Source organism: Guillardia theta (assembly GCF_000315625.1).
Source record: "Guillardia theta CCMP2712 unplaced genomic scaffold GUITHscaffold_162, whole genome shotgun sequence".
Classification (NCBI taxonomy): Eukaryota; class Cryptophyceae; order Pyrenomonadales; family Geminigeraceae; genus Guillardia; species Guillardia theta.
The window spans coordinates 97,420-114,700 of NW_005434513.1; the positions used below are offsets into that span (position 1 = coordinate 97,420).

At 52.3% G+C, this 17,281-nt stretch overlaps 2 protein-coding genes across 2 annotated transcripts; both read left to right on the forward strand.

The window, feature by feature from the left end:
• Positions 1–1,033: 1,033 nt before the first annotated feature.
• Positions 1,034–3,172, forward strand: GUITHDRAFT_119905 (hypothetical protein; the record flags this gene model as incomplete). The annotated part of the gene is made up of 1 exon (XM_005820845.1): positions 1,034–3,172. The coding sequence occupies one exon, from the start codon at positions 1,034–1,036 to the stop codon at positions 3,170–3,172; it is 2,139 nt and encodes a 712-aa protein (XP_005820902.1).
• Positions 3,173–9,698: 6,526 nt separating this feature from the next.
• GUITHDRAFT_155905 (hypothetical protein) lies at positions 9,699–16,913 on the forward strand. The gene is given in 6 exon segments (XM_005820846.1): positions 9,699–9,920; positions 12,875–13,967; positions 13,986–14,013; positions 16,680–16,711; positions 16,724–16,727; positions 16,803–16,913. The coding sequence occupies 2 exon segments, from the start codon at positions 9,762–9,764 to the stop codon at positions 13,556–13,558; spliced, it is 843 nt and encodes a 280-aa protein (XP_005820903.1). The 5' UTR covers positions 9,699–9,761; the 3' UTR covers positions 13,559–13,967; positions 13,986–14,013; positions 16,680–16,711; positions 16,724–16,727; positions 16,803–16,913.
• Positions 16,914–17,281: the final 368 nt, after the last annotated feature.

Below are 17,281 nucleotides of genomic sequence, written 5' to 3' on the forward strand. Positions count from 1 at the left end.
AAAACTTGAGTGAATATTTACTCAATCATATAGGACTCTGACTATATAACCTCCGGAAGGTCCCGCCTATATAGGTAAATATTTACTTAAATTGTTGCTGGAAGGGAAAGGAGCATGCCAGCGCGATGAGTTAGAGGAGGAGTAGGCCGCCTCTGAGGACAGAAGCAAACCCCAGCTGTAGGCGACAGTGAGAGGACAGAAGCAAACCCCAGCTGTAGGCGACAGTGAGAGGACAGAAGCAAACCCCAGCTGTAGGCGACAGTGAGAGGACAGAAGCAAACCCCAGCTGTAGGCGACAGTGAGAGGACAGAAGCGAACCCCAGCTGTAGGCGACAGTGAGAGGACAGAAGCGAACCCCAGCTGTAGGCGACAGTGAGAGGACAGAAGCAAACCCCAGCTGTAGGCGACAGTGAGAGGACAGAAGCAAACCCCAGCTGTAGGCGACAGTGAGAGGACAGAAGCGAACCCCAGCTGTAGGCGACAGTGGCGCATCAAGGAGCTTGGACACAATGAAACGCAGGGTCCCCTGTATACTCATCCTTGCTTACAGGGTTTATTTTTGGTGGTACTTTCGGATTATAGTAGAGTAGGCGTAAAAATGCGTATAGAAGAAGAGGGAGGAGATGAGAGCAGCAGAAAAGAGCAGAAACTCTTGCTGAAAATCGCCAGCTGTCAGGATCTTGCATGATGAAGTCGTTGCGCATGCTGATGATGAGGGAATGAAAATCACAGGTAGAGGAAAGGAAAGTGATAAGTATTGGGCGAGAGAGATGAAGGGGGTAGATGAAGACCAGGTGATGATGAGTTGTGGCAGGGAGCTGGGAGCAAACAAGGTGATCGCATGCGAGTCTAGCTCATGTCCCGACTACATATTTGCTTTGCAACAGCCTGTTTGCTAGGGATGATCGTCACCAGTAGCACTGCTACTCGTCCAATTTCAACTAGTGAGAAATCAAGATCGTCAACTAAGTCTCACAATCATTTCTCCAAGCGACCGCGGAGGAGTGCAGATGGATCTTTGGGCTATTCTGCCATGCAGGATCCTTACATCAAATACCTGATGGAAGAGCTTCAGAAATGCAATGACGAGCGCAAATTTGCGAAACTCAATCTGGAGCTAAAGGCGGCACTAGAAAGGCTGGCGTTGAGGGAAGAGCGTCTGAGGCTTGAGGGGATGATGTTTACGTGCCAAAACCCGGAAGGGAAGGAGGAGCTAAAGGCGGCACTAGAAAGGCTGGCGGTGAGAGAAGAGTTGATAAGGCATGAGGAGAATTTCAGAGAAGAGCTAAGGAGGGCTGAACAGAATATGAAAGAAGAGCGTCTGAGGCTTGAGGGGATGATGTTTACGTGCCAAAACCCGGAAGGGAAGGAGGAGCTAAAGGCGGCACTAGAAAGGCTGGCGTTGAGGGAAGAGCGTCTGAGGCTTGAGGGGATGATGTTTACGTGCCAAAACCCGGAAGGGAAGGAGGAGCTAAAGGCGGCACTAGAAAAGCTGGCGGTGAGGGAAGAGCGTCTGAGGCTTGAGGGGATGATGTTTACGTGCCAAAACCCGGAAGGGAAGGAGATGCTGATATTGAGATGGAAGCAATTTGAGAGACAAATTTATCGAACACCAATACAACTATCATCGTTCTTAGCAATCAGGAAGATACCAGAATACAGTAACAATTCCGAGTTTATCAGGTTTCCAGCCCAGTATCTAAAACTTGCCGGTGTTGGGGAACATTTAGCGGAGAAGGAAAATGATAGCATGGATGCTATGGTATATTGTCGACAGGCAGTCCAAGAGCAAATGAAATTCATGCAAGAAGCAGTGATGAAGAGAGGTTGCTTTGGATGGGTGAATGGATCGCCAGGGACAGGAAAGTCATTGACGGCTCTTGCCTTTTGTCTCGGACTTAACAGTAGCGCATGGAATGTTTGCTGGCTTCATTTGTCAATGTTCAATTTACCGGAAGGGCTTCTCAGGAATGAGCAAGGTGTTCGCGCAGTAAAACTATTAAGATACTCTGATGAAGACATGCTGAGTGGCTTGGGACTGAATGAGTTCAATCGTCCAGGGTTGATCATTCTAGATGGATACCGGAAGACGGAGCGATATGAGTTGCTGATTGAATTACTGAGTGATTGGCGAAATCAAGACAAGAGTATGCGTCGTTTACTTGTTGTGACTTCTATGTCAGGGAACATTAAAATTCAAGGAGGAGAAGATACTAGACTTGGAATGGAGTTTTTCTTTGTCAATCCATGGACAGAGCAGGAATATCTTTCTGCCATAAAGTGCAACGAGTTCTACGAATTAGTGAAGGAAAACCTTGATACGGAGATGTTCCTGGAATCTCATGGCAAGAAGAGTGATCGTAGCATCCGTAGGATCAGAATTCGATCGAAGTATTTTTATGCTGGAAAGTCATCAAGGTGCATGTTTGCATGGAATACGTCAGAGGTGATAAAACGACTTAGACGAGCCTTGACTGCTGTCCAAGACTTTGAATCACATATGAGTTCGGGAACGCAGTCTCCAAATTTGATCGACGGCCTGTTCTCAGTAAGAAGAGATGCTGTCAGCCAAAGTGATTGCCTGACATTTGTCAGTGAATTTGTGGCATTCGAATTTGCCATTCGTATGGGCCCAGACCGATTAAGAAAGTGCGCAGCATTGTTCGAACCAAATGACCCGATAATGCAAGGGAAATTTTTCGAAATATTGTTTTTTGCCACGATTGCTGCACAAGACCTTAAGATTTTCTGGAGAGTTGGGGGAAATGGCACAAAAATCTGGCCTAAAGGTGTGGTCAAGATAGTGTCAAACAATTTCGATCAGACTTTTTTCGATGGGAATGAAAATGGTTTGTGGGCAAAGCCATTGAACTTCAATCATCCAGCCTATGATGGTGTTTTTCTGAACAAGACAGATGGATCAGTGCGCTTCGTGCAAGTAACAATCGCCAAAGAGCACTCGTTCAATCTTGCTCCATGTGCAAAGTTCTTGGAAAAAATGACAAATATCGGCTTCTGCGTCAGAAATGTGGAATTCTACTTCGTTGTGCCTAAAGCACTTGAGCGATTCAAGGTATCAAATTTTTCTAATCCTAGCGCATTGACAAACTATGGTTGGGAAAATGGTGCGGAATGGAACAAGATTCAAGTAATAGGCATCGATATCAATTAGCTATTGTGGTCTAGAGTGTGATACAAGCTGCTGCTCTGATCAATAGATTTCTATTAAACGCCTTCTGGTTCCCATCCGAATTTGTGGCGAATGAGCATACTTTCAATGAAGGTTACATTCATGATACATCATTACATTCGATTGAGTATTCATCAGAGAGTCCATTTTGAAGAGAGCTTCCAGAATGATGCTAACCTCTGATGAATCTCAAGTCGTTACTACGCTCTTCCCAACCTCGTATCATATCCTTAGATATTCCACCTGAAACTTGATCTGTTCAAAGTGGACGGCCTTCCTATATCTTGTTCCTTTCTGAGCTTCCCTCTCGTTCATCGTTCTCAAAGCAGAAGGGGCAAGCAGAAGGATGCTTGTGCATGACCCGTCTGCTTGAAGTGCTTCTCATCTCCGACCGGAAGAACGTCTCTCGACCAACGAGTTTGATGTCGACCTTCTCGTAGCAGCAAAAGAAATCTCGTCGCCGATATGCAAATCTTGCCATATATGCATGAAGACACGTCTGCAACGTAGTTTTCTCTTGCGGGACAGTCTTCTGTTTTTCAAGGATTTTGAGGGGAGAGACAGGATGTGTATTCATTATCATACGAGGAAGAAGTTGTTACAGTGAGTGCATGATGATTCGTGTCATCTGGGTAAAACGAAAACTCGTTGAAGTCACCTCATTGCCTGCTGTGGCGGTGTATGTCTCGACATTCTGCTTCTTGGCTTCAGCTTCGAGGACCGAAGCATCCACAAGCTCGCTCTGCGTGTATTGGCATGATCTCCGATACAGCATGTTGCCAACGCTCTCATCATACTGAAGAACCATACTTAGAAAGCTGTTTGAACTATACCAGAGGGGGCTTTCCTAGCCGTCTTGCTAACTGCGGCAGACGCCGGGCCTCATGTCTGGATGCTTGGGTTTCACATCCTAGCATACAGTCTATCTCTCATGTGCTCCTCAATTCAGGTTTTGTGTGCATTACACAAAACTTGAGTCTTCCCCTCGCCATTATTCTTCTCTGAGTCATGGGCACCGGGCCCCTGACAGAGGCACCGGGCCCCTGACAGAGGCACCGGGCCCCTGACAGAGGCACCGGGCCCCTGACAGTGATATGCTATGCTGCAAATTTCTGGAGGACTGGCGATCGGAGCCTCAGGAAGTCACAAGACGACCTGATCGTCTACTGCAAGGAGTCGGAACAAGAGAGAATAATTGTCCAACTCACAGTACACCTGATCCCTGAACAGTCGGAGGAGCTACAAGAGTACCGGAGGAAGAAACATGACAACCCTCAAGCCTCTGCCAAGCAGGAGAAAAAAAGGAACCAAGTGTGGTCCGCAATTCACGGCGACATATCACGAAACAGGAAGGGTCGATCAATGTCGATAGGATACAGCACGCAAGACAAGGAAGGAGAACAGGAACGCGGAGCGATCAAGATACACGGAAAATGTAGCGTTATCAGAGCACATACCATCGCACTCTGCATACTCCTACAAGCGATTTGGGAACAAAGAGGCAAACAAAAAACAATCAGGAAAATCTTCGTCCTCTTTAAATCAACCCGAATGCATCGCTTTCTTACGGACACCCTCAGGTGGTCAACCATGCAGTATGAAGATGAGCTCGTGGATGACTTGGCGGGAAGACTGCAGGATTGCCTGATCAAATTTCAGCGGGAAGGCATCGAGATCAACCTCTCCATGATTACAGATCACACCGTAGTACAAGAAGCAGCGGAAGAAGCCCGTAAGGCAAAATCCTCCTTCTCCTCCACATGGGAACGAGCCCTCATCGACGGCGACCTGGGATTCTGCATTGCAGACGAAGAGAACTTCAAGCCTGGTATGGATCGATTGAAGGTCTGGGATAAAATAATCCGAGAAGAACAACTGGAATTGAGGAGGAAAGAAGCTCCCCTCACCTTGACGGAAACCTTTCTCCTGGAACCACAAGTGGGCAGAAGGATCCTAGGTCGAGCCTTACAGAGGTGTCGCGGATCAGTACTTCGGACAACTATCCAAGCTATTACCTGGTCAGCACCAACGAGGAAAAAGCTGTTCCAGTGGAAGAAGACGACATCCCCCTGCTGCCCTTGGTGCGAAGGAAGGGAAGAAAGCTGGGTACATGTTCAGCTAGCCTGCAAGGAATTTGAGCTCATGATTGCTCTGGCACACAACAGAGTAATGGAGACAATCAAGGGATGCCTGAGAGAAAGCTGGAAGAAGAAAAATATTGAACAGGAGAGTTGGTGGCAAACGCCAATCAACTCTATGACAGGGCTAGGACTGACTGCACCAGCACACGGCAATCTCATACCGGATGGGCTCTGCTTCTTCAGAGGGAGCAATCGCATTGTACTAGTGGAGATTGCAAGAACTTCAGAATTCACGGGCGAGGGAAGCAGCCTGGCAAACCTGCAAGCAAAGTTTCAAGAGAAAGAACAGAAATATGCAGCACTGCGGGCAGAGATGACCAGTAGGAGCGACAACACGGAGGTTATACAAGCCACGTTCATCGCAGGAGTGAGAGGCAGTATTATGGAGCAGGAATGGACCACAAATTTTCAGAACTTGCTTATGGATGAGGATATGATTGACAAAGCTATGACCAAGATAGTCATCCAGCTGCTCGAAGTGCAACACATGCTGTGGACCTCAAGGAGAAGAGGAGACACGACTAACAGACAGGAAAGACGGTGAACTACAATCAGAAGGTGGAAAGGGAACAGAGGACCAAGGGCAACAGGCCAACGATAGATACAGCGCAGAGAACAAGCGCGAAGGATATGAGAAGGCTGGCAGACGACAGGGTAAAGACCAACGAGGACAAATCAAAAGGGAAGCCTCAAAAGCAAGCAACTAGGATCAGCATGGCAGGGAAGGGGAAAGGACACACGAGACAGCTGGAAGATGACAGGGTAAAGGTCAACGCGGACAGACCGAAGGGGAAGCCCCACAGGCGAAAAAACAGGACCAGCATGGCAGGGAAAGGGCAAGGACTAATTTTAGCGCAACAAACAGGTGGACGGTTACACTGAAACCGTCGAGCCGGGCCCGGCCGCGGAGGCGCGGCACCGGCGGCTCAAACCGGAGGACCACGGAAACAATAGGAACAGCGAAACAGCGATCGAACCCTGGATGCCACAAAGGGCCATCCAAGATGGGCCGCTCTGCCAAGCGTGAGAACCCCTTTAGACTAGAATAGGCCGGGGAGGTACCCGGTACGACTAACTTCTAGCATTCAAATAAACTCGACTGACTACTACTAGGGTTTTTTAGGGTTTAGGGTTTAGGGTTTAGGGTTTAGGGTTTACAGGCGCCGGTTATTTCAGGCAGGCGCCGGTTATTTCAGGCAGGCAGGCGCCGGTTATTTCAGGCAGGCAGGCGCCGGTTATTTCAGGCAGGCGCCGGTTATTTCAGGCAGGCGCCGGTTATTTCAGGCAGGCGCCGGTTATTTCAGGCAGGCGCCGGTTATTTCAGGCAGGCGCCGGTTATTTCAGGCAGGCGCCGGTTATTTCAGGCAGGCGCCGGTTATTTCAGGCAGGCGCCGGTTATTTCAGGCAGGCGCCGGTTATTTCAGGCAGGCGCCGGTTATTTCAGGCAGGCGCCGGTTATTTCAGGCAGGCGCCGGAAGGCTTAGGTCAGAAAGGCTTCGTCGCTGTAGGGGCCAACGTCATCTGGAGACAGAGGGAGGTCGAGTGGATTATCTCCTCGAGCTGCCCAGAGGCGAATGATACAGCATTTCGAGCTTTCCGAGAGAGCGAAGCGATGGAGGGAGCATCATCTTCCCTCATCTCCACCCGCAGTCGGTCCTTCTTGCACATGCATCTCTGCGAATTTACTCCTGGCAGTGCTATGAACAGGAAGCTAAGAGGTCGACGCTCTATGTCGTCGCTCCATTCTGTAGGATTTTGGTCAGGTAGGCATATACGGTATCTTGTAGGGTAGTCCCTGGGAATCGAGGGGTGGTTTAGGGATTTCAGTTATTTGTACCAGGTAATTTGAGACCTTACGAAATTTATTTGAAATGTTCACTAGAATAATTTTTATATGTCGATAACAGTACAAAATGAAAAATATTTTATTTTGTTGCCTCCTTGTCCTTTACCCCTTCCCTGATGCTGGCATAGATGCAAACCATTCTGCTGTGGACCATTGGATGAGAAGCAGCTGAGAGAGACAATGACACAGGTGAATCAGAAGCCCAACATGCATGTGTGCTGGAAGGCTTGCGACGGATGTGTGATTCGGAAGCTTACACATGTGCTTTGAGTTTTTCAATGAGAGTTTTCCTCCAAAATATTTTATTTTGCTGCCTCCTTGTCCTTTGCTGATGTGGACCATTGGATGAGAAGCAGTTGAGAGAGACAATGACACAGAAGGTATCGCAGATATCTGGAAGCCATGCAGCCCAATGATCGTTGTGAGAGCATTCAAACGGATAATCTCCGTGTTTCACTTCCCTTGTTACAACACTGCGCGCTGGAGAGTTCACAGATACTCTGCAGAGATGACTAGCTTCTCAAGAGACTTTCAGATAGAATTCCAGCAAGAAAAGCATGCAGGCTTGATTTTGACATATATATTCCTGGATTCAAATGAATAATTGCTCTGTCGCAGAAAATTATTGTTGATGCAAAGCTTGACATCTGACTTGCAGCGAAAAGCAGCACACTTGCTGCTCAGATGCAGAGATGTTAAACCAAGCTTTATTTGAGAGGACCCTCATCTTTAGTTTAGTAAACTATCATTAAGCTCAAATTCAATCTACCATATTGAGTGGAGGAGGTTATCTAAACATATGGAAACACACTCTGACAATCTGATTATTACGATCAGAAAATCACAAGTGTTGCATGAATCAGTATCGTAGACCATAAATTTTATAGGAGAACATCCGCTTCGCACCTGCCTAGAACATTTAAAATGAGGCTACCTACATCTGATTGATGGTACAATATGCAGCTATGAGGAAAGCTTAACGCATTTGGGAAATTTCCTCAAATTTTTCCTGGCCCAAACTTTCTTCATTGTCACGAGTCTTTCCATACCATCTTCGAAGAAGCAACATCCTCTTCATACATTTACATGTGTCCATGCTTCTTCATACGTTTGCATGTGTCCATGTTTAGGGTTTAGAGTTTAGGGTTTAGGGTTTAGGGTTTAGGGTTTAGGGTTTAGGGCCGTTATTTTCGGCAGCATGGCTCCTTGCCAGGTGTAGGGGAAGCCGCCAGGGCGCCAAGGAAGCTGCAAGCGAGAGGTTTGTATACTTCAAATAGCTTTCTAAGTATGGTTCTTCAGTATGATGAAAATGTTCGCAACCTGCTGTATCGGAGATCATGCCAATACACGCAGAGCGGACTTGTGGATGCCTCTGTCCTCGAAGCTGATCTCGTCGAGAGGGTGAAGAGCTTCGCGAAGCGTTATCCGAACAGCAGGACAGCCCAGGCTTGCAAGGCTGTGGAGGGATGCACCCCCGACGCTATCGCAGAAGCCATCCGCTCGACATGTCAGCAGGCACGACGGGAGCTTCTACAAGAAGCAATGACTGGATGGAGTGACGCATCCAGAGAATGGTTTATGCAGCAGATTGAAGAAGCCAAGAAGGAGAAGGTCGAGACATACACCGCCTCAGCAGGCAACGAGGTGACTTCCTTCATCTCCATGACTCTCCTGGGCATCTCCTCGGTGTATGTCAACCATGAAGAGAAGTTGAAGAAGAAATTCGAAGAGATCGGACTGATCGTAGACTCAGTGCAAGAGAGTAAAGCAATCATGTGGAAGGCTCCGTATAGACCCGAGATAGCGAGTGCTGAGGAGATCCCGGTGACTGTTTCCTTCCTCCGCAATGCACAAGCGGAGAAGCTCTGGCAGGGAAGAGAGGACTTCGCGATCGATGGTCGCAAGTTCACAGCTGTACATGTGAGCATCGTGCACGATAGATCTTTCAAGATTCGAGCCAAGAGAGGACCCCGGGGGCAAAGGGGGCAGCTTGGCAGAGCTGACCCACCTGCTAACCTTGGGCGGCATGACAACGGCTGAGATAGCTGCCGTCTATCGCTATCAGCTGCTGCGCCAGTCCCTTGCAGCGGTCCAACTCCAGCCGCTGGCAGGCATGCTGGTCGCTGGGGCGCCAGGACAGCAAGTCCACAAAGGCTTAGGTCAGAAAGGCTTCGTCGCTGTAGGGGCCAACGTCATCTGGAGACAGAGGGAGGTGGAGTGGATCGTCTCCTCGAGCTGCCCAGAGGCGAATGATACAGCATTTCGAGCTTTCCGAGAGAGCGAAGCGATGGAGGGAGTACACCTGACTCTGTTCAGCGAGGACCCGAAGATCAGAGAGGCGCTCGCAGTCGAGTTGACAGCTGATCGCTTTGTGTCCAGAAATAAGTTGAAGAAGGCATCAAGGATGCAGAAGAAGGCAGGCGGCAAGGACGGCAAGGAGATCAAGATCATCATCAAGTCGACGGCGGCATCTGGTCGCTTCACGAGGAAGGAGATGGAGGGGCTGTGCAACGGCGGCAACACGTCCATCGCAAGAGTCAAGAGAGTCCTTAACAGGCTCGAGATCAAAGTTGAAGGCATCGACATGGAGGAGGATTTGAACACCAAGTCCTGGAACGGGTCCAAGCTATGCATCCTCCTCGGCTCCACGGAGGATGCTCGATGCATGATGAAGCAGCTGCCCTTCTCTCTAGAAGGCGCAGCAACCAAGCTCGAAGCAGTCGGCTTCGACAAGGAGCCTGAGGCGGCTGGTCAGCGGGGCACCAGCGACGCAGCGCAGCGACAGGAGGAGAGCGAGGGAGAGTGGCTGGAGTTTACAGACCTGGAGAGGATCACAATGGAGCAGCATCTCCGTCAAGCCAAGAGGACATGCAGCTCGTCAGCGAGCTGTCAGCAGTCATCGAAGATGCAACTTCTTTGAACGAGGCGGGGACGAGCGAGCCGATCAAGCTGGTCCTGGACAAGGCCGTTGGCAACCTCCACGACACCTTCTACTCTCCGGGGAGCCTGGAGTTCATGTCGCTGGGAGAGTTTAGGGTTTAGGGTTTAGGGTTTAGGGGGCCCGTTGACAGAGGCAGGGCCCGTTGACAGAGGCATGCTGCTCTGTGGCGCGTAGGGAGGGGCCCGTTGACAGAGGCATGCTGCTCTGTGGCGCGTAGGGAGAGCGCAAGGGCACCGGAGGAAGCTGCGAGCAAGAGGTTTGTGCAGTTCAAACAGCTTTCTAAGTATGGTACTACAGTATGATGAGAGCGTTCGCAACCTGCTGTATCGGAGATCATGCCAATACACGCAGGGTGAGCGCTCAGGAGGCCACGTCGAGGAGGCCGACCTCGTCGAGAGAGTGAAGAGCTTCACCAAGCGTTATCCGAATAGTCGGACAGCTCATGCTTGCAGAGCTGAGGGGGGATGCACTCCCGACGCTATCGCAGAAGCCATCCGCTCGACATGTCGGCAGGCGAGACGCGACCTGTTTGAAGACTCTCTGAGCGCATGGAGCCCAGAGTCGAAAGCATGGTTCATGCAACAGATGAAAGAGGCCAAACAGCAGAATGTCGAGACTTACATCGGCACCGAAGACACCGAGGAGACCTCCTTCATCTCCATGACTCTCCTGGGCATCTCCTCGATGTATGTGCGACAAGAAGACAAATTGAAAATGAAGTTGACGGAGCTGGGACTCATAGTAGACTCAGTCGATAGAGACGACAAGTCCATCATGTGGAAAGCACCTTACAGACCTGAGATAGCACGAGCAGACGACATCTCAGTCACCATCTCCTTCCTTCGGAATGAAGAAGCCATCGCACTCTGGCAAGGCAGCAGAGAGTACAGCATCGACGGGCGAATTTTCAGAGCAACTGAAGTCAGCATTGCACACGACCGGTCGTTCAAGCTCCGAGCCAAGCGAGGACCTTGGGGCAAGGGAGGGAGCCTTGCCGAGCTATCGCAGCTCCTAGCTCTTGGAGGAATGTCGACGGCGGACATAGCTCGGATCTATCAATTCCAACTGATCTCGCAATGTCTCGCCGCAGCAGAGGTACAACCGCTGGCGGGCATGCTCGTGCAGGGTGCTGGGCAGAGAGGTCGCAAGGGGCCGAGCCCGAAGACGTATGTTGCTGTTGGAGCAAGCACCGGAGCTCTGCAGCAGAGAGAGCTCGAGTGGGTACTATCCTGCCCATCGACGGCCAGCTGCGAGCAGACGTTGGCCTCGTTCAGAGAGAGCGAGGCGATGGAGGGGGTGCACCTGACTCTCGTCAGCGACGACGCCAAGCTCAGAGAGACGTTTGCAGTCGAGCTCACAGCAGACACCTTCGTGCCGAGAGGAAAGATTGCCAAGCAGAGGAAGGTACTTCGCGACAGGGAGCAGGCTCCAAGCGGCAGCTTCAGGGTGCAGATCAAGTCGAAGTCAAGCATGAGCACAGGCCGCTTCTCGAGGAAGGAGATGGAAGCACTGTGCGGAGGAGGTAACACATCGACCACGCGAGTCAAGCGAGCCATGTTGGAATTAGCAAGAAGAATGAACCTGAAGCTTGCCAGCATTGAGGTTCAAGAAGATCGAGACACGCTGAGCTGGGATGGGAGCCTGATAACTCTCTCCCTGGCGACCAAGGCAGAGGCTCGACGTCTGATGGAAGACATCCCCTTCTACTTGGAAGGGGTCCTGGAAGTCAAGCTGGAAGCTGTGGGTTTCAAGTGGAGCTCTCAGGATGAAGAGGAGAGCGAGGAGCAGGCTCAGGAGCCCCAAGGGCAGCAGCAAGGCGCTGGATGGCTGGAGCTCAGCGACATCGACAGGATTACTCTGGAGGCGGCCTCGCCGTCAGGACCAGTCGACCAGCAGGTCTTGGTCGACCTCTCGACGATGCTCCTGGAGACGTCAGAGGAGGATCTACTTGCTGGCAAGCCGATCCCGCTGGAGCTAGACAAGAGTGTCGGCAAGCTGCATGACACCTTCTACTCGCCGGGCAACGTGGAGTTCATGACGCTCGGAGCTTGGGCAGCCACGCCGTCGTTGGGATCGAAGCGCAACATGTTGAAGGAAAAGCTGAGAGCGTACCTGGGCAAGCAGCGCTGGACTCAGGTACAGGGGAACAAGAAGCAGAAACAAGCAGCGAGGAGGGGCAGCGCTTTCTCTCCAAGAGCAGCAGCAACTGATGCGCTTGAGCAGGAGGCTGAGAGCGATGACATCGAGAGTCGATCTGTGAGCCTCTTGTTTCTTGCGATCAGTAAATTTGCTGAAAACCAAGGCCTGAAATGCACGGGCAAGGTCGACAAGCGAGACCGACTGCGGCTGATGCTGAAGGAAGAAGTCGACATGGAAGCTGAGGAGGGCGAGGGCGTGGAGGAGGAGGCTGGCGCAGGCCTCTCGCGCGCTTGAGTCTTAGAGGTGGACAAGAGGCGGAGCGGAGCTGTGGGCCCCAAGGGGGGAAGGAGGAAGAAATAAATGAGGTGGACACGGGGCAAGCAACGAAGGTAAGGCAGGTAAGCCGGTGGGGGAGGGGGGAGGGGGGGGCGGGGGGGGAGGAGGCCGGGCGGCGACCGGCCGGGCTTTCGGGCCCGGTCGTGACCGAGGCCCGGGGGAAGGGACGTGAGTCCCAGGGACTCATCCACAACCCACTGCCACCTCACCCATCATCCACTCACCGGCCCTTCTATCTCGAAGGCGCAGCAACCAAGCTCGAAGCAGTCGGCTTCGACAAGGAGCCTGAGGCGGCTGGTCAGCGGGGCACCAGCGACGCAGCGCAGCGACAGGAGGAGAGCGAGGGAGAGTGGCTGGAGTTTACAGACCTGGAGAGGATCACAATGGAGGCAGCATCTCCGTCAAGCCAAGAGGACATGCAGCTCGTCAGCGAGCTGTCAGCAGTCATCGAAGATGCAGCTTCTTTGAACGAGGCAGGGACGAGCGAGCCGATCAAGCTGGTCCTGGACAAGGCCGTTGGCAACCTCCACGACACCTTCTACTCTCCGGGGAGCCTGGAGTTCATGTCGCTGGGAGAGTGGGCGAAGACGCCAGAGGAGCAGGGAGTTGGGCGCAACGTTCTCAAGGAGAAGCTGGGGAAGTGGCTGCAGAGCAAGCGCTGGACTCGCGTGCAAGGAGAGAACAAGAAGGCAAGGAGGGGCAGCGCGTTCTCGCCACGGGCAACGGCAGCTGCTGAGCTTGAGCAGGAGGCGGAGAGCGACGACATAGAGCGTCGATCTCTTAGCTTCCTGTTCATAGCACTGAGTAAATTCGCAGAGATGCATGTGCTGGCCTGCTCGCTGAAGGTGGACAAGAAGGACCGACTGCGAGTGGAGATGAGGGAAGATGACGAAGAAGAGGAAGACATGGAGGAAGAGCAAGGCGAGGGCGAGGAAGAAGACAGGGCGAGCCCGTACCGAGCTTGAGCTGAGCTCAAGGTAAGGAGAGAAGGTAGGAGGCGACCGAAGGCCAAGGTGAGGAGAGGCAACTCTCCTGACTGAGGCTGAGGAAGCTGAATGGAGGAGGAGTAGGTGGCGACCGAAGGCCAAGGTGAGGAGAGGCAACTCTTCTGACTGAGGCTGAGGAAGCTGAATGGAGGTAGAGTAGGTGGCGACCGAAGGCCAAGGTGAGGAGAGGCAACTCTCCTGACTGAGGCTGAGGAAGCCAAGAGAAGACAGAAGAAGTAGAAAGTAGAAAGACGCCTCAGAAGCAGGGTTCGCATTGTAGGCCGTGTACTCCCAGTGCTCGCGCGCCTCTTTAGACTAGGATCAAATTGCATAAGCCCACAACGAGGCCGAGCAACATTCTAGCATTCTAATAAACTCACATAATAATAATAATAATAATAATAGGGTTTAGGGTTTAGGGTTTAGGTTTAGGGTTTAGGAGGCGCCGTTATTTTCGGCACAGGCGCCGTTATTTTCGGCAGCATGGCTCCTCGTCAGGTGTAGGGGAAGCCGCCAGGGCGCCAAGGAAGCTGCAAGCAAGAGGTTTGTATACTTCAAATAGCTTTCTAAGTATGGTTCTTCAGTATGATGAAAATGTTCGCAACCTGCTGTATCGGAGATCATGCCAATACACGCAGAGCGGACTTGTGGATGCCTCTGTCCTCGAAGCTGATCTCGTCGAGAGAGTGAAGAGCTTCGCGAAGCGTTATCCGAACAGCAGGACAGCCCAGGCTTGCAAGGCTGTGGAGGGATGCACCCCCGACGCTATCGCAGAAGCCATCCGCTCGACATGTCAGCAGGCACGACGTGAGCTTCTGCAAGAAGCGATGACTGGATGGAGTGACGCATCCAGAGAGTGGTTTATGCAGCAGATTGAAGAAGCCAAGAAGGAGAAGGTCGAGACATACACCGCCTCAGCAGGCAACGAGGTGACTCCCTTCATCTCCATGACTCTCCTGGGCATCTCCTCGGTGTATGTCAACCATGAAGAGAAGCTGAAGAAGAAATTCGAAGAGATCGGACTGATCGTAGACTCAGTGCAAGAGAGTAAAGCAATCATGTGGAAGGCTCCGTATAGACCCGAGATAGCGAGTGCTGAGGAGATCCCGGTGACTGTTTCCTTCCTCCGCAATGCACAAGCGGAGAAGCTCTGGCAGGGAAGAGAGGACTTCGCGATCGATGGTCGCAAGTTCACAGCTGTACATGTGAGCATCGTGCACGATCGATCTTTCAAGATTCGAGCCAAGAGAGGACCCTGGGGCAAAGGGGGCAGCTTGGCAGAGCTGACTCACCTGCTAACCTTGGGCGGCATGACAACGGCTGAGATAGCTGCCGTCTATCGCTATCAGCTGCTGCGCCAGTCCCTTGCAGCGGTCCAACTCCAGCCGCTGGCAGGCATGCTGGTCGCTGGGGCGCCAGGCCAGCAAGTCCACAAAGGCTTAGGTCAGAAAGGCTTCGTCGCTGTAGGGGCCAACGTCATCTGGAGACAGAGGGAGGTGGAGTGGATCGTCTCCTCGAGCTGCCCAGAGGCGAATGATACAGCATTTCGAGCTTTCCGAGAGAGCGAAGCGATGGAGGGAGTACACCTGACTCTGTTCAGCGAGGACCCGAAGATCAGAGAGGCGCTCGCAGTCGAGTTGACAGCTGATCGCTTTGTCTCTAGGAATAAGTTGAAGAATCAAGACTGCAGAAGAAGGCAGGCGGCAAGGACGGCAAGGAGATCAAGATCATCATCAAGTCGACGGCGGCATCTGGTCGCTTCACGAGGAAGGAGATGGAGGGGCTGTGCAACGGCGGCAACACGTCCATCGCAAGAGTCAAGAGAGTCTTGTTGGAGATCGCTAACAGGCTCGAGATCAAAGTTGAAGGCATCGACATGGAGGAGGATTTGAACACTAAGTCTTGGAACGGGTCCAAGCTATGCATCCTCCTCGGCTCCACGGAGGATGCTCGACGCATGATGAAGGAGCTGCCCTTCTATCTCGAAGGCGCAGCAACCAAGCTCGAAGCAGTCGGCTTCGACAAGGAGCCTGAGGCGGCTGGTCAGCGGGGCCGCACCAGCGACGCAGCGCAGCGACAGGAGGAGAGCGAGGGAGAGTGGCTGGAGTTTACAGACCTGGAGAGGATCACAATGGAGGCAGCATCTCCGTCAAGCCAAGAGGACATGCAGCTCGTCAGCGAGCTGTCAGCAGTCATCGAAGATGCAGCTTCTTTGAACGAGGCAGGGACGAGCGAGCCGATCAAGCTGGTCCTGGACAAGGCCGTTGGCAACCTCCACGACACCTTCTACTCTCCGGGGAGCCTGGAGTTCATGTCGCTGGGAGAGTGGGCGAAGATGCCAGAGGAGCAGGGAGTTGGGCGCAACGTTCTCAAGGAGAAGCTGGGGAAGTGGCTGCAGAGCAAGCGCTGGACTCGCGTGCAAGGAGAGAGCAAGAAGGCAAGGAGGGGCAGCGCGTTCTCGCCACGGGCAACGGCAGCTGCTGAGCTTGAGCAGGAGGCGGAGAGCGACGACATAGAGCGTCGATCTCTTAGCTTCCTGTTCATAGCACTGAGTAAATTCGCAGAGATGCATGTGCTGGCCTGCTCGCTGAAGGTGGACAAGAAGGACCGACTGCGAGTGGAGATGAGGGAAGATGACGAAGAAGAGGAAGACATGGAGGAAGAGCAAGGCGAGGGCGAGGAAGAAGACAGGGCGAGCCCGTACCGAGCTTGAGCTGAGCTCAAGGTAAGGAGAGAAGGTAGGAGGCGACCGAAGGCCAAGGTGAGGAGAGGCAACTCTCCTGACTGAGGCTGAGGAAGCTGAATGGAGGAGGAGTAGGTGGCGACCGAAGGCCAAGGTGAGGAGAGGCAACTCTCCTGACTGAGGCTGAGGAAGCTGAATGGAGGTAGAGTAGGTGGTGACCGAAGGCCAAGGTGAGGAGAGGCAACTCTCCTGACTGAGGCTGAGCAAGCCAAGAGAAGACAGCAGAAGTAGAAAGTAGAAAGACGCCTCAGAAGCAGGGTTCGCATCGTAGGCCGTGTACTCCCAGTGCTCGAGCGCCTCTTTAGACTAGGATCAAATTGCATAAGCCCACAACGAGGCCGAGCAACATTCTAGCATTCTAATCCAGGCAGCGCCGGTTATTCCAGGCAGCGCCGGTTATTCCAGGCAGCGCCGGTTATTCCAGGCAGCGCCGGTTATTCCAGGCAGCGCCGGTTATTCCAGGCAGCGCCGGTTATTCCAGGCAGCGCCGGTTATTCCAGGCACCATGGCTGCACGCGTGGTGTAGGGGAAGCTGCCAGGGCGCCAAGGAAGCTGCAAGCGAGAGGTTTGTATACTTCAAATAGCTTTCTAAGTATGGTTCTTCAGTATGATGAAAATGTTCGCAACCTGCTGTATCGGAGATCATGCCAATACACGCAGAGCGGACTTGTGGATGCCTCTGTCCTCGAAGCTGATCTCGTCGAGAGGGTGAAGAGCTTCGCGAAGCGTTATCCGAACAGCAGGACAGCCCAGGCTTGCAAGGCTGTGGAGGGATGCACCCCCGACGCTATCGCAGAAGCCATCCGCTCGACATGTCAGCAGGCACGACGTGAGCTTCTACAAGAAGCGATGGCTGGATGGAGTGACGCATCCAGAGAGTGGTTTATGCAGCAGATTGAAGAAGCCAAGAAGGAGAAGGTCGAGACATACACCGCCTCAGCAGGCAACGAGGTGACTCC